Source organism: Callospermophilus lateralis, chromosome X (genome assembly GCF_048772815.1).
Source record: "Callospermophilus lateralis isolate mCalLat2 chromosome X, mCalLat2.hap1, whole genome shotgun sequence".
NCBI classification, from domain to species: Eukaryota; Metazoa; Chordata; class Mammalia; order Rodentia; family Sciuridae; genus Callospermophilus; species Callospermophilus lateralis.
Window position 1 is genome coordinate 124,085,200 of NC_135325.1, and position 24,986 is coordinate 124,110,185.

At 35.6% G+C, this 24,986-nt stretch overlaps 1 protein-coding gene across 1 annotated transcript in view; it reads right to left on the minus strand.

The window, feature by feature from the left end:
* Positions 1-24,986, minus strand: part of Gabra3 (gamma-aminobutyric acid type A receptor subunit alpha3) — a 128,248-nt gene that overhangs the window by 51,999 nt on the left and 51,263 nt on the right. The window contains exons 3-4 of the mRNA XM_077106779.1: positions 23,941-24,008; positions 4,896-5,116 (exon numbers count right to left, since the gene is read on the minus strand). Of these exons, the coding sequence (XP_076962894.1) occupies positions 4,896-5,116; positions 23,941-24,008 (289 nt within the window). The remainder of the gene's footprint in view (positions 1-4,895; positions 5,117-23,940; positions 24,009-24,986) is intronic.

Genomic DNA, 24,986 nt, shown 5'->3' on the forward strand with positions numbered 1-24,986 from the left:
AGGCAAAGCTTCTTTATCAACTGTCCTAGTTACATATCCATGTAACACTTCACTAGATTTTTCTAGGTAGTTGTCCTTCTGTAGCTTTCCCATAAAAATCCAGATAAGAATTCTGAGGACCAAAATAATATGGATGCTGCAGAATAATACTTTCTGAAAAATTCTAAGCATCCTGCAGACGTTATCCAATTTGTGCTTGTCATGTGTGCTTAAGAAAGCAGCTACAAACATTATCAGAATGAAGGACTGGAGAAATAAGACCAGGAGTTGCTAAAGGTCATTAGATGAATCAATTGTGGGGCCATAAAAAGAGCCAAGCTTTTATCTTGCAGTTTTGAGCCTAGATTGCCCTCCAGAGTCACCTTCCTAGATCCATGGTGAACTCTCTACTGTGTAGGACAAACAATGGTTTTGGCTTGCTTCTGTACTTCTGTACATCCTCTATTCTGCACTTCAAAATAAGTACAAAGGCATTCCATAAAGATTCAAAGATCATCTAATCTCAGTTTCTTGTCCAATTCAGACTAAAATGGAGGGCTCAGTGATTATCATCTTGATCTTCATTCAACTCTATTTTCAGGTGACTAATCAATTTCTCTGCTTCACTCATCCTCTGCCCTCCTTGATCTAAATCATCTTTTTTTCTTCAAATTTCAATATTCTAGGGGCTGGGGCTGGGGCTCAGTGGTAGCACACTTGCCTGGTGTGTGTGAGGCACTGGGTTGGATTCTCAGCACTGCATACAAATAAATAAAGGTCTATCAACAACTAAAAAAAAATTTTTTAAATAGAGCAGATTAAGCTAAGTGAAGCTAACCAATCCCTAAAAAACAAATGCCAAATGTCTTCTTTGATATAAGGAGAGTAACTAAGAACAGAGTAGGGAGGAAGAGCATGAGAAGAAGATTAACATTAAACAGGGACGAGAGGTGGGAGGGAAAGGGAGAGAGAAGGGAAATGGCATGGAAATGGAAGGAGACCCTCATTGTTATACAAAATTACATATAAGAGGAAGTGAGGGGAAAAGGGAAAAAAAACAAGGGGGAGAGATGAATCACAGTAGATGGGGGTAGAGAGAGAAGATGGGAGAGAAGGAGAGGGGAGGGGGTATAGTAGAGGATAGGAAGGGCAGCAGAATAAAATAGACACTAGTATTGCTGTATGTATATATGTGACTGCATGACCAATGTGATTCTGCAACCTGTACACTCAGAAATATTAATCTTAAGTGAGGTCATAAGGGTGGAGCTTTGATCTTACAGACCTGGAGGCATTATAAGAAGGAGATACAACAGACACTAGTATGGCAATATGTAAATCAGTGGATGTGTAACCGATGTGATCCTGCAATCTGTATACGGGGTACAAATGGGAGTTCATAACCCACTTGAATCAAAGTGTGAAATATGATATGTCAAGAACTATGTAATGTTTTGAACAACCAACAATAAAAATTTAAAAAAAATTAAAAAAAATTTTAAATTTCAGTATTCTAATCCTCTCCTCACTTTTTGGAAACTCCAGAACTGAAATGTATCTTCTATCTTCTCTTTCATTATTCAGTTTTGCCTCTATCCTGTTTTCTTTATTCATTCACTATTCTTCCTCCTCTAGTATTCTCCATCTCTAATGTGTTCAGTTTCTTTATTGCCCATTGATATCTTCTCTATGTTCTCTTCCATTTACTTTATCTTGATTTATCCATCCACATTTCTTCCTCATCGTTTCAACCATCCATCCACCTCCTTCCATGATCTCTCTTCTGTTTACAACTACTCTGTTCTATTCTTTCCACAATTGTGTGAACTCCTAGATCCTCTTCAATCTGTTCCCCTTTACTCATTTAGTACAAGAATGTCTCTCTTCCATCTATTCTCTACCATTGCTCTATTCTCTCCAAATTCTTCTTCATACATTATATCCATTCATATCTCTCTACTTCCCTATCTTTCCCACCTCCTTTTCAACATTTATGTCCTTTCATACAGTGTGATCATTCTCACCTTTTTGAAACTCTTTGAACCTTTGATATATCAGCCAAGATGTGTTAGATGAGTATGCAATAAGAAGCATTTCTAAAACCTCAGAGCCTTAAAGCAACAAAAGTTCATTTCTAATTCACATTGTTTATCTGAGGTTTGGGGAGAAACTTGCTTCTATGTCAACCTCAATCAGGAGCAGGAACATAGAATGATGGATCCAAAACCATCTGGAATAATGTGTATCACTATGATGAGGAAAGGCAACATGGCATATCATGCACTGGTTATGAAAGGCTTCCTCTGTCCCTTAGAATTAACATGTGCCATTTATTTACACTTGTATTTGATTAACCCAAATGAGTCATTTGTTTTTGCCCAACTTTAAGGTACAAGAGGAATATAATACTACCATGTATCCAGAAGGAGGAGAATAGGTACAATTTGCCAAGTGGCAGTACTGACCACCATGCTTACCTTTCAAGATAGAGCACACTATTGATTCTATTAAAATTTCCCTCACTTGTCCTTCTGGATCTCCTTTATAAGTCCCTCTTTTTCCCTCTCTGCCTTAATGATAGTAGTGTTTTATGATTGGATCCTTGGTCTGTATTTACTGCCTATTTCCTCAATTTATCATCCCTTCTGCATTCCAATCTACTTATCTGAAATAGAAATTCAATGCTTCTTATCCAGATGATTTTGGCCATTTCCTAACCATTTTCCCTAATTTTCATCTTCACATACATTTTTTACACAGTAACTACATTGTCATATATTAAATTAGAAAAATCACCACCTAATTCTCTTATCTAAAATGTCTTCCATTCACTGCAATTGTACACTTGGCTTTCTGTCTAGAATACCCATCCTCTCTACCCTCTGCTCCTACTTATAATATATTTGATTATATTCCACATATGTAATAATATAAAAATTAATACCAATAACCAGGAACCTAGGTGCTGCCTAACCAAAAGACTCTTTTCTCAACCTGTGTCAGGAGAATAAATTAGACAACTCTCCTCTTTCTTCCAATAATTGTATAAGGTACAAGGGGAATATATATATATATATATATATATATATATATATATATATATATATATATATATATCTTTAACATTTTAGTTAATATTATTTGTGATTATCTAATTAATGTTTCACCCTTATTATATTGTGATGGTCAAAAGGACAGAGACCCATTTGTAATTAATGTTTGTATACCCATAACTTATTCCAGGGCCATGTATGTATTAGGTAAATGATAAAATTGTTAGGTAAATGATCAAATTGAATTAAGACTTGTATTTCTTGCACCCATGATTTCCTTCCCTTTTGTTCATCTCCTTCAGTGTTTCTTCCCCTACTCCTCTATGTCTTTTATTCTTTTTTCTCATATATTATATCCTCTTCATCAAGTTTTCCCATCCTTTTTTGGCATCCTAATACTTAGTCTCTTTATTTTCCTCCATCTTCTCCATTATCTTCTCACCTTTTCTACTCTTTTCTCTCCTTTCTCACATTCTCTCTTTCTTTATCCTCATATCTCTCTCTTCCTTCTCTCTATATATGATATGTATGTTATATGTCATATATATTCACATACATACATATGTAATATGTATTCATAATATATATAAAATCTGGAGAAAATGTACATAATTAGTCTTCCCTTCCCCTCTCCTTCTTTTCCAATTCATATCCATTTTTCTTCTTTTCTCTAGAATTTCTCCTCTACCATATGTCCATTTTTCCTCTACTCTCTCATTTCTTCCTCTCTCATTCAACTTTTAAGTATTCATCTATTATCCTTTGTTCCTAAGCCATTTTCCTGTCTCCCAAATTCTTGTAGGAAAACATCAGTAAATAACAAATTTGAAATAATGAGGGATATAATTCATATATTCACCAGCCATGCATTGAGTTTCATTGTGCAAAATAATGAATCCATAAATTTAAAATAGCACTAGAAACTGCACTGAATGATTGCATTTATCTATTCAATAAAGGTTCACTCAGTTACACAAAATGAACACACATTAATGTGGGAGGAAGCTGCAAGGAGTGACAAATGACAGCATAAGAGCTAGCAAAAGAATAAAAAGCACACACAAAAACCAAAATTTTTTTTTTAATATTGGAGCAAAAAATCTTATTGTATTGCAAGTGCTCTCAAAGATATTCTTTTGACAGTAAAATTCAATATCTAGTAACTCTAAGGACAATAATGAGTCATGAAATACATAAAATTGTGATGGCTCCTATGCATTGGGTGGTAAAAATGTATAAAACATATTTTATATTTTATGAAGATTTCACTAAGCTACAATCTGAAGTGTTTGGAAACCTCATTTATATAAAATTCTTTGGCATCCCCAGGTAATGTGACATAAAATAAGTATTGCAGTATTTTTTATTTGTATATATAAAACATAATGTTTCAGAAAATATCTATCATCTCATCTGAATCTCACAAGTCTGTTTCATAAGGGTATTTTTTCCCTAGTCAAACTTAGCATATTCTAATTATCAGTATGTTCACACCTATATATATATATATATATATATATATATATATATATGTATATTTTTGTAAGTTTGTGAAACTTAGTGTCCTTAAATATGAATGTGCCTGTGTATTAGGTCACATGTGTCTTTGAGTATGCATACATTTATAAAATACACATATATCTCTGTCTCAGATTATTTATAAGTGCAGCTACCTATTTATATGTATATTCAGAGTGTGTATGCATACAAGCAAATATGTTAAGAAGTGTGCATGTATATATACATATGTGTATTCATTTCTAATCTGTAAATTTGAAATAATTATGGATACCCTAAAATGTGCTGCTTACAACCCCAATCCTATCCACAATATATTCTAGTTAGGAGCAATCATTCTCTCACCTCATTGTATAGAGAAGGGTACCATTGTCTACCAGTCTGAGAAGCTTGTTCGGTGTGGTCATATTATGAGCCACTGATTTCTTGCCATTATGAAAGAAGGTGTCAGGAGTCCATATCTTACTAGCCAGGAGATTGTTCAGTGGAAGGATCTTCATGGGTCCATCAAATTTCAGTCTCTCATCATGCCATGTCTGTCTAAAAAATACATCAATGGTGTACTCCTAGGGACAGAAAAGAGAGAAAATATTTTTTTTTCAGAAGAGTCTTGATGAGGACCAGCAGTGCCCTCAGCAAATATTAATTACATCTTCTGATGTAGAAGAACAGCAGTCTACTAACAGTGGTTATTGAATGGTTACTGATAAGTCAGGTAAATGATTATGGCTGAAAAATAATGCCATAGGGATTGTGAGTATAGCGATAATATATCTGATGAGGCTTTTATTAGAAACAGCAGTACTAATACTATTTTACACATCATACAAGCTGACTACAAAACTTTTCTTATGAAAAGGCAAGCACTTTCTTGTCTTAATAGAAGAAATTCCTAACCTTGTCTTTACTCTAGAAAGATACCATATAAACATCTAAGGCCAATATAACAATAACCATAAAAACAAACTTTATGCTTTAACACATATTTCATCAAAGCCTCAAAGTAACAATATGTCAGATGAATTAAAACCTTATCTTCAATAGGCAATTAAATCTCAAACATAAATAAAATAGAAATAAATGCACAAATAGAAAAATGGGTAAGTGAACAGAAAATTAAATAAATGGATAAAAATTCTTATCAAAAATGAAAAATGTTCAAATTTCCTATTAATCAAAATATAAGTTAAAACAAGTATAAGTGTTCAAGGTTTTGGTAATAGTAGAAAAAATTGTTTGAGCACATCCTTCTATTGCTATCAATGATTAAATCTGAACAACAACTGTATATTACGTGAAAGCAATGGGGAATGATTGAAAGCAGACAGACAAAAATGAGTATATACTTGGAAGATGGTAATATCCATGGGTTCAAATTGTAAATTAGTAATTTTTCTTTCCTGTAGGTAATACCCCAAACCTAGCACTCCTCTGACATGTATGACAAATAGCCTTCCTAACTCAAGGTGGCAGGAAATCTGGAATAATAGGGATGAGAGTACTAGAAGCAAGAAAATCACTGAAATGATGGGCATCCAAATCTCAGTATATTCTCTGCTTCAAGTCCCAGCTGACCACCATACTACATACAAATAGAGGCAACTATGGGACCCAGAAAAATCAGGCACAAATAATTGAGTAGTAGTCCACTAAATAAAAGAACTGTATTGGATGTTGCTTGTGAGTTTACTGCTTTTTAGGCTGAAGAAATTCCTCAATCCATCACTATTCACGTGGCAGAAATCTGAAAACTTGCTGGGAGCCATTAGTCAAGTAGGTATGACAATTTCCTTGCCAGTGTACCCCCATGTTGCTTATTGGAAGGACTCCTGGAAGGTGACCTTGCTCAAGGACCAGGGCGGATCCGTGTTTAGGGCGTTCCCGGTTTAGGATAATCCGGGTTTAGGATGTTCCCGGTTTAGGAAGGTTATTCCTGCTGGGAATAGGGCTTATCCTGCTGCCTGAGTTCCTCTTGAGTTCTTAGGGATTCAGACAGTATTTTTGGGAGACAGAAGCCCAGTGGAGGTGTGGATTTGGGCAGAGAACGCGGATTTCCCCAGAACGTGTTTGCAGAATGCCGCTGTCTGGCTGGGCACAAATCAGGAGCCACTCACAGCTTTGTAGATTCAAACAGCAATTCTTTATTCCCGATCTCACACCGGCCTTCTGCAAACACGTTCTGGGGAAATTCACGTTCTCTGCCCAAATCCACACCTCCACTGGGCTTCTGTCTCCCCAAAATACTGTCTGAATCCCTAAGAACTCAAGAGAAACTCAGGCAGCAGGATACGCCCTATTCCCAGCAGGAATAACCTTCCTAAACTGGGAACACCCTAAACCAGGATTATCCTAAACCGGGAATGCCCTAAACACGGATCTGCCCTGGTCCTTGAGCAAGGTCACCTTCCAGGAGTCCTTCCAATAAGCAACATGGGGGTACGCTGCAAAGGAAATTGTCATACCTACTTGGCTAATGGCTCCCAGCAAAAACTTATTATTTTTATGTATCAGAGGAAATGTTCAGGACTGAAGGATGTGCTAAAATGCTTGGAGAGTTTCTGTAAGCCAGAGAACCACTGAGAAGGAGAGTCTCAAAATCTGAATGCAAATTTTGCCCAAATTCTTGATTAACCACAAAACACAGGGGATTACTCCAGGAGGTCAGTTTTAAAAAAAAAAAAGCTACCAAGGCCCAGTGGCCCACTGGCTTGGTAGACACGTAACCCCAATTGGAGGAGGGGCACATCAGAGCTGCTGCCCGCCTGCAAGGTAAGCAGACATGCGACCGACCGGCAGAATAGGCCCAGCGGCCCGCCAGTGTGGTAGACAGTTCACCCCTATTTGAGGAGAGGCCCAGCCATTGCCCGCAAGGTAGGCAGACCACGCGACCTGGAGAAGGGGCCCAGCGGCCCGCCGGCATGATAGACAGATCACCCCAATTGGAGGAGGAGCACAGACGCTGCCTGCCCCTGCAAGGGAGACTTTGCAACTATACAAGAGTAATATAAATATATAGGGGGGAAATTCAATAACACAACAGTTTCACCAAGCAGAAAGAAACATGAGCAGTATGAAAAGACAAGGAAAGAAAGGACCACAAGAAATGCAGGTCAACTCAACTTTAGAAGAGGTAATAGCTGCAGCAGATGGAATGTCAGATAAAGAATTCAGGATTTACATGCTTCAGATGATCTGGAATCTCAAGGAAGACATTAGACAGCAAAATCAGACAATGAAAGATCACTTTGACAATGAATTACATAAACAAATCCAAGAAGCAAAAGATCAACTATACAGGGAGATAGAGGTTATAAAAAACAAACAGAAATCCTAGAAATGCAGGAAGCAATAAACCAACTTAAAAACTCAAATGAGAATACTACCAGCGAGTAGAAAACTTAGAAGATAGAACATCAGACAATGAATACAAAGTATTTCAACTAGAAAAGAACATAGACAGCTCAGTGAGACTCTTAAGAAACCATGAGCAGAACATTCAAGAAATATGGGATAACATAAAGAGACCAAACTTAAGAGTCATTGGGATACAGGAAGGTATAGAGGTCCAAACCAAAGGAATGAGCAATCTGTTCAATGAAATAATACGAGAAAACTTCCCAGACTTGAAGAATGAGACAGAATCCCAAATCCTAGAAGCCTACAGGATGCCAAATGTGCAAAATCATAAGAGATCCACACCTAGACACATTATAATGAAGATGCCCAACATACAGAATAAGGAGAGAATTTGAAAAGCTTCAAGAGAAAGGAAGCATTTAGGGGTAAACCAATCAGGATAACAGCTGATCTTTCAACACAGACTCTGAAAGCTAGAAGATCCTGGAACAACATATTTCAAACGCTGAAAGAAAATGGGTTCCAACCAAGAATTGTGTATCCAGCAAAAATTAAGCTTCAGGATGGAAGATGAAATTAAAACCTTCCACAATAAACAAAAGTTAAAAGAATTTGCAGCTAGTAAACCATCTCTTCAAAACAACCTCAGCAAAACACTACAGGAAGAGGAAATGGAAAATAACAATGAAAACCAACAGTGGGAGGTAGTACAGTAAAGGGAAAAAATAATCAAAGAGGAAAAACAAACCATGTTAAGTAACATAAATAAACAAATATGGCTGGAAGAACAATCCATATCTAAATAATAACCCTAAATGTTAATGGCTTAAACTCACCAATTAAGAGACACAGGTTAGGAGAATGGATCAAAAAAAAAAAAGATCCAACAATATGCTGCCTACAGGAGACGCATTTGATAGGAAAAGACATGCATAGACTGAAGGTGAAAGGTTGGGAAAAATCATATCACTCATATGGACTTCGGAAACAGGCAGGAGTGTCCATACTCATATCAAATAAAATAGATTTCAAGCCAAAGTTAATCAAAAGGGATAAAGAGGGACACTACATACTGCTCAAGGGAACCATACACCAACAAGACATAACAATCATAAATATATATGCTCCAAACAATGGTGCAGCTATGTTCATCAAACAAACTCTTCTCAAGTTCAAGAGTCTAATAGACCACCATACAATAATTATGGGAGACTTCAACACACCTCTCTCACCACTGGACAGATCTTCCAAACAAAAGTTGAATAAATAAACTATAGAACTCAATAATACAATTAATAACCTAGACTTAATTGACATATATAGAATATACCACCCAACATCAAGCAGTTACACTTTTTTCTCAGCAGCACATGGATCCTTCTCAAAAATAGATCATATATTATGTCACAGGGCAACTCTTAGACATTATAAAGGACTAGAGATAATACCATGCATCTTATCTGATCATAATGGAATGAAACTGGAAATCAATGATAAAAGAAGGAAGGAAAAATCATGCATCACTTGGAGAAAGAACAATAGGTTACTGAATGATCAATGGGTTATAGAAGACATCAAGGAGGAAATTAAAAAATTCTTAGAGATAAATGAAAACACAGACACAACATATCAGAATCTATGGGACACAATGAAAGCAGTTCTAAGAGGAAAATTCATTGCCTGGAGTTCATTCCTTAAAAAAAGGAAAAACCAACAAATAAATGATCTCACACTTCATCTCAAAATCCTAGAAAAAGAAGAGCAAAACAATAGCAAAAGAAGTAGAAGGCAATAAATAATTAAAATCAGAGCTGAAATTAATGAAATCAAAACAAAAGAAACAATTGAAAAAATTGACAAAACTAAAAGTGTGTTCTTTGAAAAAATAAATAAGATCGACAGACCCTTAGCCATGCTAATGAAGAGAAGAAGAGAGAGAACTCAAATTACTAGCATACGGGATGAAAAAGGCAATATCACAACAGACACTTCAGAAATACAGAAGATAATTAGAAATTATTTGAATCCTTATACTTCAATAAAATAGAAGATAGTGAAGGCATCAATAAATTTCTTAAGTCATATGATCTACCCAGATTGAGTCAGGAGGATATAGACAACCTAAACAGACCAATATCAATTGAGGAAATAGAAGAAGCCATCAAAAGACTACCAACTAAGAAAAGCCCAGGACCGGATGGGTATACAGCAGAGTTTTACAAAACCTTTAAAGAAGAACTAATACCAATACTTTTCAAGCTATTCCAGGAAATAGAAAAAGAGGGAGAACTTCCAAATTCATTCTATGAGGCCAACATCACCCTCATTCCTAAACCAGACAAATACAATTCAAAGAAAGAAAACTACAGACCAATATCTCTAATAAATCTAGATGCAAAAATCCTCAATAAAATTCTGGCGAATCAGATACAAAAACATATCAAAAAAATTGTGTACCATGATCAAGTAGGATTCATCCCTGGGATGCAAGGCTGGTTCAATATACAGAAATCAATAAATGTTATTCACCACATAAATAGGCTTAAAGATAAGAACCATATGATCATCTCGATAGATGCAGAAAAAGCATTCGACAAAGTACAGCATCCCTTTATGATCAAAACTCTAGAAAAACTAGGGATAACAGGAACATAACTCAATATTGTAAAAGCTATCTATGCTAAGCCTCAGGCTAGCATCATTCTGAACGGACAAAAATTGAAGGCATTCCCTCTAAAATCTGGAACAAGACGGGGATGCCTTCTCTCACCACTTCTGTTCAACATAGTTCTCAAAACACTGGCCAGAACAATTAGACAGATGAAAGAAATTAAAGGCATAAAAATAGGAAAAGAAGAACTTAAATTATCACTATTTGCAGATGACATGATTCTATACCTAGCAGACCCAAAAGGGTCTACAAAGAAGCTATTAGAGCTAATAAATGAATTCAGCAAAGTGGCAGGATATAAAATCAACACACATAAATCAAAGGCATTTCTGTATATCAGCGACAAATCCTCTGAAATGGAAATGAGGAAAACCATTCCATTCACAATATCTTCAAAAAAAAAAATAAAATACTTGGGAATCAACCTAACAAAAGAGGTGAAAGACTTATACAATGAAAGCAACAGAACCCTAAAGAGAGAATAGAAGAAGATCTTAGAAGATGGAAAAATATACCCTGTTCATGGAAAGGCAGAACTAACATTATCAAAATGGCGATATTACCAAAAGTTCTCTATAGGTATAATGCAATGCCAATCAAAATCCCAATGGCATTTCTTGTAGAAATAGATAAAGCAATCATGAAATTCATATGGAAAAATAAAAGACACAGAATAGCAAAAACAACTCTAAGCAGGAAGTGTGAATCAGGCGGTATAGCGATACCAGACTTCAAACTATACTACAGAGCAATAGTAACAAAAACAGCATGGTACTGGTACCAAAGCAGGCGGGTGGACCAATGGTACAGAATAGAGGACACAGAAACCAATCCACAAAATTACAACTATCTTATATTTGATAAAGGGGCTAAAAGCATGCAATGGAGGAAGGATAGCATCTTCAACAAATGGTGTTGGGTAAAATGGAAATCCATATGCAACAAAATGAAACTGAATCCCTTTCTCTCGCCATGCACAAAAGTTAACTCAAAATGGATCAAGGAGCTTGATACCAAATCAGAGACACAGCGTCTAATAGAAGAAAAAGTTGGCTACGATCTACATACTGTGGGGTCGGGCTCCAAATTCCTTAATAGGACACCCATAGCACAAGAGTTTATAACTAGAATCAACAAATGGGACTTATTCAAACTAAAAAGTTTTTTCTCAGCAAAAGAAACAATAAGAGAGGTAAATAGGGAGCCTGCATCCTGGGAACAAATCTTTACTCCTCACACTTCAGATAAAGCCCTAATATCCAGAGTATACAAAGAACTCAAAAAATTAAACAATAAGATAACAAATAACCCAATCAACAAATGGGCCAAGGACCTGAACAGACACTTCTCAGAGGAGGACATACAATCAATCAACAAGTACATGAAAAAATGCTCACCATCTCTAGCAGTCAGAGAAATGCAAATCAAAACCACCCTAAGATACCATCTCACTCCAGTAAGATTGGCAACCATTAGGAAGTCAAACAACAACAAGTGCTGGAGAGGATGTGGGGAAAAGGGTTCACTTGTACATTGCTGGTGGGACTGCAAATTGGTGCAACCAATTTGGAAAGCAGTATGGAGATTTCTTGGAAAGCTGGGAATGGAACCACCATTTGACCCTGCTATTCCCCTTCTCGGTCTATTCCCTAAAGATCTAAAAAGAGCATACTACAGGGACACTGCTACATCGATGTTCATAGCAGCAAAATTTACAATAGCTAGACTGTGGAACCAACCTAGATGCCCTTCAATAGACGAATGGATAAAAAAAAAATGTGGCATTTATACACAATGGAGTATTACTCTGCATTCAAAATTGACAAAATCATAGAATTTGCAGGGAAATGGATGGCATTAGAGCAGATTATGCTAATTGAAGCTAACCAATCCCTAAAAAACAAATGCCAAATGTCTTCTTTGATATAAGGAGAGTAACTAAGAACAGAGTAGGGAGGAAGAGCATGAGAAGAAGATTAACATTAAACAGGGATGAGAGGTGGGAGGAAAAAGGAGAGAGAAGGGAAATTGCATGGAAATGGAAGGAGACCCTCGGGGTTATACAAAATTACGTACAAGAGGAAGTGAGGGGAAAGGGGAAAAAAACAAGGGGGATAAATGAATTACAGTAGAGGGGGTAGAGAGAGAAGAGGGGAGGGGAGGGGGAGGGGGGATGGTAGAGGATAGGAAAGGCAGCAGAATACAACAGACACCAGAATGGCAATATGTAAATCAATGGATGTGTAACTGATGTGATTCTGCAATCTGTATACGGGGTAAAAATGGGAGTTCATATCCCACTTGAATCAAAGTGTGAAATATGATATATCAAGAACTATGTAATGTTTTGAACAACCAACAATAATTTTTTTTAAAAAAAGCTACCAGAAATTTATTAAAATTCTTTAGTTTAAAACACCCTAATGACTTCTGATCATATCTTGATTATCTTCCCTGACATATACTGGCCCTTGTCTTCCTCTTTGAGATATCCTTCACTCCTTCTCCACAAATTAACCAATTTGGCTTTTTATTCTTACAGCATACCAAGTATATCCTTGCTTAAGAATCTAAAAATCATATAATTCATTGTCTCAGTAGGACTATTTTTGAGAGCAAGGGGAGATTGTATAAATAACCAGGGCAATGGGTGTAAACTAGGACTCTGCCAAATGAGAAACTGGAATTAGACTCCCACATAAAGCAAAGATCCTGAAAGGTTCCAACCTCAGCAAAAGGGTGAACTAGATAAAATTAATTAGACAAAACCAACCCACAACACAAACACTCAAAACAGAAGGTTGAGGAGAGAGGGGAAAGCCTTTTTTTTAAATCAAATTTAGCAACTTCCATCCTCATCTTTTGTGGTATGATATTCAAATGTACACTATCTGCTTGATCTGAGGTTTTCAAACTGAGAAATTAACATAAAAATTGGTTTCAGGCTGGATATACTGCAAGATTAACTTACAGAAGCAAACACAAAAACACTCTGGAGGGACATAACCAAAATAACTGAAAATAAATTCACAGCCCAGAATAACAAAACACCAAAGAAAATGATCATGAGCAAGACTCAGATGATACAACATATAACAAAATTAGACTCCCTCCAAGTACTTCATATAACATAATTATCAAATAGAGATTATGAAAAAAGTACAATTAAAATTATAAAGGTTATGGGGAAAGGTAAGAAAGAAAAATCTTATTTTAAAAAGGTCTATTTGAAGCTGACCTTTTATAAAAGAGAAATAGTCTTCAGAAATTAAAGCTTAAGGAATGTGTCATATAAAGTAGATTAGATATTACTGAAGAGAGACTAATGAACTGGAAGATACATATGAGGAAAAATTGCTCAGTTTATATTTCAGACAGATAAATGATGAAAATATGAAAGAGAGAAAAATCTCTTATTCTTTTATAGAGGACAAAAAGAAAAGATTCAGCATATGTCTATTAAGATTCTAAATGTGAAGGAATAGAGAAAATAGAAGAGAAACAATATTCAAAGTACTAATGGATGAGTTGTCTCATAATTGTTGAAATATATGGATCCTTAGCTTTGAAACCATAATGAGCTCAATAAATTAAAGCAGATCCAAGCCAAGCAAGCATATAGCAGATTTAAGAATATTAAAGTGGTGAACTTCAAAACAAAATATAAATGACATTTAACCTACAAGATAATATAATTTTGATTGATAGAAGTTTTCTTAAAAGGAATAATAGAGGGGCTCAGGTTGTAGCTCAGGGGAAGAGTGCTTGCCTAGCATGTGTGAGGCACTGGGTTAAATTCTCAGCATTACATATAAATAAATAAAGTAAAGGTCCCTCAACAACTAAAAAAAATATTTTTTAAAAAGCAATAATAGAAGTCAAAAGACATCAAAAATACATCTTGAAATGCTAATAGAAAAATAATGGTTAACTCAGAATGCTATAGTCAACTAGACTGTATTTTAAGAGCAAGATGAACAAGACGCTAATTTTATTTTATTTTTTTAAAGAGAGAGAGAGAGAGAGAATTTTTAATATTTATTTTTCAGTTTTTGGTGGACAGAACATCTTTATATTATGTGGTGCTGAGGAACGAACCCAGCGCCCTGCACATGCCAGGAGAGCGCGTTACCGCTTGAGCCACATCCCCAGCCCAAAGCTAATTTTAGACAAATAAAACAAGACAGAGAATCTACCACTAACTGGTCCTCATTCTTAACTCAGATTTTCTCATGGCTGGGTCAATTACTGCCTTCAGGTCTAATTCAAAAGTCACATCAGAAAGGCATTCCTTGACCATTCTATAATAAATAGTAATTTCTGTTCCCCTTATCATGTGCTAAATTTCTTCTTCATAGCACTCATGAAATATATCTTTATTTATTATGTCTTTCATACCAACAGCCTGGAAGTCCCATAAAAGTAGGCTCTTTACTCTATTTGCTGCTATACCCTCAGCACCTAGAACTCTGACTGCTATAAAGTGGATTCTCTATACACACTTTTTGAATAAGTAAATTGTGGAATGAAGCCTTATGAAAAGAGCTACTAAAAGAATTTCTTTTTTTTTACTGATTGTTCAAAACATTACAAAGTTCATGATATATCATCTTTCATACATTTGACTCGATTTATGAATTCCCATTTTTTCCCCAAATACAAATTGCAGAATCACATTGGTTACACACTCACATTTTTACATAATGGCATATTAGTGACTGTTGTATTCTGCTACCATTCCTATCCCCTATTATCCCCCCTCCCCTCCCCTCCCCTCCCATCTTCCCTCTCTACCTCCTAAAAGAGTTTCTGAATGTCTCAAAACAGAAGATTGAAGAGAGAGGAGAAAGCCTTTTTATCCTTGAAAATCGAGCACAAGGAATATGCCACAAGGAAAAGCAAGTATAAGTATTGATGATGTTTTGAGTAAACTAAACAAATACTGGCTATTTACAAATAGTAATAAAGGCTATTAAACTAAGGCAGAGCAAAACTAATTAAACCAAATGAAAGTATGGAGTAAGAACATGTAAGTTAATACATTATTGAATTTGAGAGAAGAGTGAAAATATTCAGTACCATTAGACTTTAGGTCCATATGCATGTTATTATATAAGATGATCACTCAAGAATATAATATAAGTAGAATGTAAAACACAAAAAAACAGAGGAAACAAAGGGAAATGTAGAAAATGCTTCAATCTTATAGAAAGCAAGATAAGAAAAAAATAAATCATAGAAAAATTGGGAGGAATAATACACATAATCATATAATATAAACTACTGTAAATAAAATGGAAATATTATAAACAATGTACTTACATACTCTGTACAAACAAGACATAAAAATGGACAGATTGAAATCATACATTGGTTAATCTTAATTAAAATAAAGGTTGTAGAGCTATAAAATAGAGGTAGAACAGACTGTAGGACAAACATTTTTGAGGGGATGAATTATAATGACATTAGCTGGAGTATTTCAAGTAGAAAATATAACAACTCTATCTTTGAATGCATTAATGCCATGGAATCAAAATACATAAGACAAAACTTGAATTACATGGACAAATCAACAAACCATAGATTCTGAACAAGTGAAAGATAAATGAGATCGAAAATGCAATAAAATCAAGAACCTTAACTGACAAGCATGAGCCAAAGAACACACATAGACTTACTGATTAAATACCCAGTAAAACACATAAAATTTCTGCCAAAAGAAAAATGGCAATGTGCTAAGCCATAAGGCCAATCTCAATAAATATGTCAGACCCTAGAGACTATTTTTATTCAATATGAGGCATGAAATTAGGAATTAATAACAAAATTTTTACAAGTTAAAATTGAAAGACATACTATAAAAATGTCAAGAAACAAGGAAGAGCAGGAACATCAAGTATTTTCTTCCTTTCTTTTCTTTTTTTTTTTTTTTTTTTTGGAGGGGGTTGCTGGGGATTGAACCAGGGGCCTTATGCATGCAAGGCAAGTACTCTACCAACTGAGCTATATCCCCAGCCCCTACCAAGTATTTTCAAGGACAGTAAAAAGGATGATTCAGATAAGAGCAAAAATTAGTGAACCAGAAAAAAAAAAGAAATAATACAGATGATGAAAAAAGGTAAAAACAAGATACTTTGAAAACACTAACAATACTTTTAAAAACCTTCTGACAAATTTATCAAGAAAAACAGACAAGGGAGGAATAGTAATGGAAAGGGTGGTGATATATAATAGTAAAATTAGAAAAATAGTTAATTATTTTTTGTGCCAGTTGATGAGCACAAGAGTTTCTATAACACTGCCTTATCTACTTTGGTCCCTCAAATCCAAGATGGACTGGTTCCATGAACCCCTGAAGATACCAAAATTTGAGGATGTCAAATCCTTTATAGTGTTTGCATATAACATACATACAACTTACTGTATGCTTTAAATCATCTCCAGATTATGTATAATGCCTAATACAATGTAAATGCTATACAAATTGTTATGCTGCATTGTTTAGGGAATAATAAAAAGAAAAAAAATCTGTATGTGTTTAGTGAACGTGCAAAAATTTTTGAAATATTTTCACACTCAGCATTTGGCTGAATTTGGGAACACAGTCCATGGATACATAGAGCCAGTTGTGTGTGTAAAGACTTACTGATAACCTGTGGAAAATAGATTGTAGGGAAATAAGAGTAGAACTGATAAGCATCACACATTGTATATTGTATACATATACTGAATTATCACATTGTACCCCATAGAAAAATTAAAATAAAAACTAAAACAGAGTAGAGATGGGAAAATCAGTTAGGGACTTTTTCCAGCTGGACATGCCAGAAGAGGTGGTAGCTTGGATCAGAGAAGTAGCAGTGTAGGTAGTGATAAGTGCTTAAATTTGGGAACATCTATAAACAAATACAGAGTCTATGAATACAATAACAGTAAAACCAACTAAGAGATATATAAAAAATAAAATAACATTAGTAAGTTAGATTTGTCCTAGGAATGTAAAGTTGCCCTGATGTGAGGAAATCATCTACTAATATAATTAACCACATTGACAGTTTAGAGGGGGAAATAATGCAATATCTTAATAGGGGCCAAAATAGGAATTGGAAAATTTCAAATTCACTCATAAGTGAACACACATACAGATACACTTCTTAGAAAACTAGGAATGCAACATATAGTAGATATGTCATATTCATTACTGTTTACTGTTGTTATTTAGCCTTTCTAAGAAATCTTGTAAATTTTACAATATTATTTTAATCATATATTATTCCCATCTTTTTAAATTGTCAAAACCGAAATATCTAACATTTCTTGAAGCTACAATCAGTCTACAAACCTAGGTACCACCAGTTGTTCAATCAGTCTCTCTCTCTCTCTCTCTCTCTCTCTCTCTCTCTCTCTCTCTCATACACACACACACACACACACACCCCTCTCACAGGAAACTTCAATTCAAAAGTGTGTTGAGTTTCCAGTTGTGGAGATGAAAGGCATCTCTTCATTAGTAACACTGCCACTAAACGCACGCACAACCAAAAATGTTTAACCTCAAAGGTAACCAGGAAAATGCAAATATATCAATTATATATCACTTCAAACATATCAAAATGTCAAAAATAAATGGTGACAATATGCAATGTTAGCAAAGTGTGGACAAATGAAGCTCTAATACACTGCTAGTGGGATTATAAATTGATATAACCCATTACAAAAATATCTGTCCATGTCTGAAAAAAGGTTAAATTATGCAAACTTTATGAATCACAAATTTTATCTGTAAATACACACTCTACAAAAATTCAAATATTATCACTTGAAGATATACATAAGAATGTTTGTTGAATCATTGTTTCTAAAGTAGCAAAAAACTGTAAACACCTTAAGTGCACATTAACAGGAAAATGGATACGTTATAAAAAATATAATGTAATAATTTTTAATAGTTAAAATAAATAAGTTACATTAAGCTTATCAAAAATAATAGTTTTTAATACAGGGTTGAACAATAAGTTGTAAAATGATTCATGTGATGTAATGCATTTTACACAAAAGGTTAAAAACACTAAAATCAGTAATTAATCTGAAGCACATATATAACATCAAAAAGAAAAATGCAAATTCATGATCATAATTATCTTTGAGGAGGGAAAGAGAAAGGAGAATGGAATCAAGGTAAGATTCACAGGGATGCCACCTGTTTCTTCAAAGGTTATTTTTCAAAAACAGAAATATGGTACATTTTTAAAGAATATGCACCCTAATCTATTTAATCTTTTTAAAAGTTGGTTGATAGGTACCTATTTTTTTTTTTATATTTTATTCTCTAAAGAGTAAAAAATACTGGGGAAAATCACATCATGATTATTTACTCCATAAGCAATCTATGACCTTTGGCCAAAAGCAATCAGATTTTGACCTAACCATTCTAAAAATGCAATCAATTCCTTCCTTGCAAATTGAGCCCTTGTATACTCTCCAAGGATGATTGCCTCCAAATCGACAAATGGATTCTGTTGTTTTGTGAAGCATTTAAATCAAATCTTCCAGATAATAAGCCTAAGTCTGCCTCTTGGGAAAGGTACTTAATACATTTCCTATACAAGGCACTGATGACACTTAGCTTGTGAGGAACCATTTCTATCTTGATGTTGGAACTTGAATGACTTCCAGTCTCCAACAATATTCTATATGTCAAAGCAAGTCTCAGAAAAAGTTTGAGAGGCTCATTCATTTTTAGCAGAGTGTGAGGACCAAGGTACTTAACATTAGACCAAAGTGCATTAACATTAGCATTACAGTGAAGGCTTTGTTGTTTTCCTATTTTGCAGAACTCTAACTCTTATTTTGATCTTCCCTTTCCCCTCAGCTAATTTGTCTTGTTTCCATGATTATCTATTTTGAGGAGTCATGAATCCACATCACTCTTTCAGGTGTATGTAGCCCTTGAAATAGTTATATTGGTCTTACGTGTTCTCTATCTACATTACATAAAAGTATCCCAGAGATCCCATAAAAGTATTCCAGAGATTACAGGTCTCCTAAGAAGAAAAGCAGCTGCTATGGATCCCTTCCTCTATAGAATCTGGAAATACACTATGCAATGAAATAAGAGAAAATTGACAGCCCAAGAGGTTTTCAAAATAGACCAATCCATTCTTGGCCTCAGACTGCCATTAAAGGAGACTTGAAAAGAATATAGCCACTTGTTTTGCTGTTAGGGAGTAAAACAAGTACACTAATTCTCATTCAATCACCATCAGGAGAGAGATCTGTGTGCTACTTTTTTTTTTTTTTTTGTAATTAACACGATTTCTTCTTGTACAGTGTTAGGCTATTTTGATAACTTCACATGATTTTCATATATAGTTGCCAGACCAGAATATATGTTACCTGAATGTGTTTTCAATAATTATGACTATAATGTCTTTTATGGGTTCTCATTTCCCAAGTTTCCATTTCATTTTTCTCATTAAGCTAGATGGTTAGTTCTTATATTGATTATCTCCTTATATCAATAGTTGGTTATCCATTATATACCCTAGGAATTTTCTCTGTTGATAAGTTATAGCTAGCAGTTTTTATCTTAGTAGGATCTAAATAGTTAAATATCCTTGAGGAGAAGGTAAGTTTAAACTACCTAGAATTGGCATTTTAAATTTCCTGGTTTTTCTCTCCTGGAGTCTGCTAACATGATTCCTCTTTGTCCTCTATATTTTTCACTAGTTTTATTGGTATCTTCAGATAACTATCTGTTGAATATATAACCCAGGATCCTGGGTCCCTATACCTCCTGTTTGTCCAAGGATCAGGAGAAAATGTGGAATAGTGCCTGGGACTCAGAATATTGACAGCTAGGATGGAAGCTAAGAAAGAAGCTGGTTTGGATCAGAAGAGCACGCATTTTTTTTTTTTGTCATCTGTTGTTTCTACCTTTCATTCCAATCATTGGCTATGAGCACAAAATACTATTCCTCAGCCTGTTTCCCACTCTTCACATTCTAATTCAAAGGATCTTGGGAGACCATGAAAAATATCTCCACTTGCCAAGAGCCAGACTTCACTGCTAAGGGTGGACAAACCCAATTTGAGAGAGAAGTGTCAATGAAGATGCATTTGCACTAAACTCTTTGTAGCCTTGGGGTCATATCTCTGTTTTCTCTCTCTCCTGGGAGGTCATGGACACAGAATTGATATTATTACTGAGGATCTATGTCTTGCTTCAGTGTCTAACTCCATTGTTTGCAAATGGTTAACACAACCTTTACATTCATGATGCCTATCAAATTCTGATTTCAACCAGGTTCAAAATCATCTTTGAGTTAGTCATTTATGGTATTAAGATGAACAAAATAGACATGGCCCATAATTTTAAGGTGTTTTCTGTCAAATTAAGAAGCTGTACCTGTGGGAAGGAAGCCAGTGTTCGTCAATGAATGCTATGGGTGCAAAAGATTATGGTTGGTGATGAATCAGTGCTGAAACTGGCACTACAAGTTTCCTTCTTTGTGAACAAAATACTACTTCTATTTCTTTAGGAAAATATTTTGGACCAAAACTCTCTGTTTGGCTAGAAACAAATCAAGAACCTAGCCAGCCCTAATAGGGAAAGAACCATCCTCTTACGTTGGCTTAATCACGATGAAGAAAAACAAAGAAGTGAAACATAAAACTCCAAAAGAGAGAGAAAATCTGGATTATTAGAAATGTCTTCAGGGCCTATCACATCCATGGGTGGAAGAGGAGGAGGGAGAAGAACTTCAGTTGTGCTTCATTGTCATCACTAGATTTAGATGCCTATTTTCATGTGTATGCTTACAGAATGTCTTAGAGTGTGTTGATGGTGTTTATTCTGTATGTATTTGTGGTATACATTTTATAATCTTTTTAGTTGTCAATGAACCTTTATTTTATTTATTTTTATGTGTTCTGAGGATGAAACCCAGTGCCTCACACATACTAGGCAAGTGCTCTGCCACTGAACCACAACCCCAGCCTGTGGTATATATTTGTCTGAATGTTTTTGTGGATGTTGGCACATGAGTGAGAATAAGAGTATTTGTATGAATATGTGTGTTTTAAAAGAGGAGTTTTTGGTAATTTTTTAATAAAAATCCTAATTCATAATCAATTCGCAGCAGTTCAAAAAAAAAGGGGTGCATATCCATGGTGAATCAGTTGTTCCTGATGGCCTATGAACTCTCTGAATATTGGTTTCCCTAATGTCCTTTTTTAAAAATATATTTTGGTTGTAGATGGACATAATGTCTTTATTTATTTACTTTTATGTGGTTCTGAGGATTGAACCCAGTGCCTCATACATGAAAGGCAAGTGTTTTATCACTGAGCTACAGCCCCAGCCCACTAGCATCCTTTAATGTAGAGTTGAGTTCCTAAAGAGTACTTCTTGAATGGCCAACTGGCTACAACTTTAATGCATTCCTCAGTCTGAAGCTAGATAACAGGTTGAGAGGGGGCAATCTAGACATATGGGCCTCCTTGCTTTCCCTAAGAGATAATCATCTTTTTCATTTCTCATTCATTGATCATACCATTTACTGAGCTCTCCTTAAGTGTCAAGTGATATAAGTGCCTGGGAAACCATGAAGACTCAGCATTTGCTGTCAAGGAGTTCACAGGGAGTCTACTTTACCCTTAACCACTCACATACTGTATTAGCTTTTCACCCCCATAACCAAAATACTTGATAAGAGCAACTTTGAGAAAGAAAAGTTTACTTTGGCTCATGATTTCAGAGATTAATCCCATGGTTGGCCAACTCCATTGCTTTGGGGACTGAAGTGAGGTAGAACATCATGGTGAAAATGATGTGGTGGAGTAAAACTGCTCAGATCATGCTCCGATCATGGCAACCAGGGTCGATGCAGTGGAAAAACAAGACAGACAATAGAGAGAGACAGAGAAAAAGAGAGGAGGGGACAAAACATAATCGCCAAGGGCATCCTCCCTCAATGATCTACTTCCTAAGGCATGCCCCATTTGCCTACAGTTATTACCCTGCAATTCATTCAAATTATTAATTCATCAAAGGGATTAACTCACCGATAATAATTGCCTAGAATTCTGAGCCTTGCTGTATTAGGAACCATGTTTCCAAAGCATGAGCTTTTCAGGAGACATTCCAGATCAGAAATATATACATATTAATAACTTCCCTTCCTGAGAACTAATCTTCTTTTCTGACTCCTAGACTTCACTCCTAATGGATGAGCCATGTATTTATCAGTATGTCTAAATTTGCTTTCAGCCGCATTTTCCTCCTTGCAGTCCATTCTACCTAGACCACTACATAAGTCATTCTAAAACAATATTATTATATTTTCACAATCCTACTCAAATCTCTTTAATGGATCTGCATTACCTACAGGAAAAACTCTACCACTTCCCTATTCAAATTTCAAATGCTTGTATTTACTCATTAGGTCATAAGAAGCCCTCTCCCCTCTTAATACAGAATATATATATATATATATAGAGAGAGAGGGGGGGGAGGGGGAGAACATACTTTCCCAGATATTAAATTTTTTATTCTCAAAACATTTAGCATCTAATAACTGCCAGGCATACAGAGGAGATAATTGCTTCTTTGTTTATATGATGATTTGATCAAACATCTGATATCAGTAGGTACTGATGTGTGGCCTATTAGTATGAAATGTCTCACCTCGAAGCCTCACAGTATTCTTTGCTTTTGCAGCAAGAGAGAATGATGGGAGAAGAAGCACTTCTTACAGATGGCTCATGATCATCTCCTTGCTAACTCTGCTATGTCCTGCCATATTCTTTAAGTCTATCCCAAAGGTGTCATCCCGCCTACATATATAGAAGGATCAGTATCCAGTAGTGGTTTAGACTCTTTCTCCAAAATCCTTGAATCACTCCAGTCAATTCATGACCTCAGTGAATTAAACTCAATTGCAAAGAACAAACTTCTTGGATGACACTGTTGGCTGCTTATGCAAGAATCCCTACCAAAATGCTCTCCTCACATTATCTATTTGTAGCAGTATATGTATGGCATTGATAAAGTATAAAGGCAAAGGATGGAGAAAATTTTATTGCAGATAGGGAGCCACGCCAAGTTTTTAAGGGTATTTTGTGGAAGAAGACAATGATTCGCCTGCTGTGGGTCTGTACTTTTATTTGTGAATGGTAAGGATAGTAGGGGAAAGATGGATATGGCTAAACCTAGACTAGTGAGGGTACAAAATTCATGTGAAACAAGTTTTCTCCTCAGAACACAGCTACAAGGCCCTGCTGTAAGAAAATACCAATTTGTTTTCTTAAACCTATTGCATCATTTTTCATTTTTATCTTCCTAGGAAGTAAACTTACCATGTCCGTGTCAGACACAGGGCCAAAACTGGTCACATAGATGTCAGTCTTCACTTCAGTCACGGCATCTGAGCAAAATAAAGTAAAAAAAGCAGAATATCATGAAAGAGTGTTGCCTTAGATCAGAGAGAATACTTGCTATTTCTGAGAAAAGATGTTTCATACACTCATAGGAAAAACCCCTCAAGAACTTCTCACCTGTCCTGTTACTTCACAGAGAACATGCTAGATACAGGCATAAAGTAGGTTTCTATTTTAGTCAGTTGTTTTTCTTGCCATGAAAAAAAAATACCTAACAAGAATCATTTTAAGGAGGAAAAGTTTATTTTGGGGCTTGCAGTTTCTGAGTTCTCAGACCATTGATGGCTGATTCCATTCCTCAGAGGCCAAGGGGGAAACCTCATATCTAAACCATAACAGCTCATCCATGGCCACCTAAAATTCAAGGCCATTTCATAATGCAAAATACATTCAGTCCATTTCAAGAGTCCCCATAGTCTTAACAGTTTTAGAAGTGTCCTAAAGTCCAAGTCCAAAGTAGCCTGTGATACTCAAGGTAATCTCTCATTGTGCACTCCTGTAAAAATCAAAAGCAAATTGCAAATATCCAATATATAAAGGCATAGAGTAAACATTTCCATTACAAAATGAAGAAATAGGGACATAGAAAGTTGGGATAGGACCAAAGTAAGACTGAAATACATCTGGGCATACAAGTCCTCTAGTTCTATGTGTGCTATTTGGAGCACAGGAGATAATGATGTACTCTCCAAAAGGCTTGTGTAGCTCTGCCCCTGTGACCTTGTTGGTTGCAACCTACCTGGCCTCTTTGTTGGCTTGTTTCTGCTTGATTCCTGCAGTTTTCTTCAGCAGACTTCCCACATTACTGTCATTTCATAATCTCAGGGGTCTCCATCAGCTTTAGCTTCTTTCTCTCATCTCCATGCATTGCCCTATTAAGGGCAGCCCATAGGCACTCCTCCCCAGTGCACTTTGCCTGGCCTCCCAGGCCTCCCTTTGAAATCTTGGTGGAAGCCTCCATGACC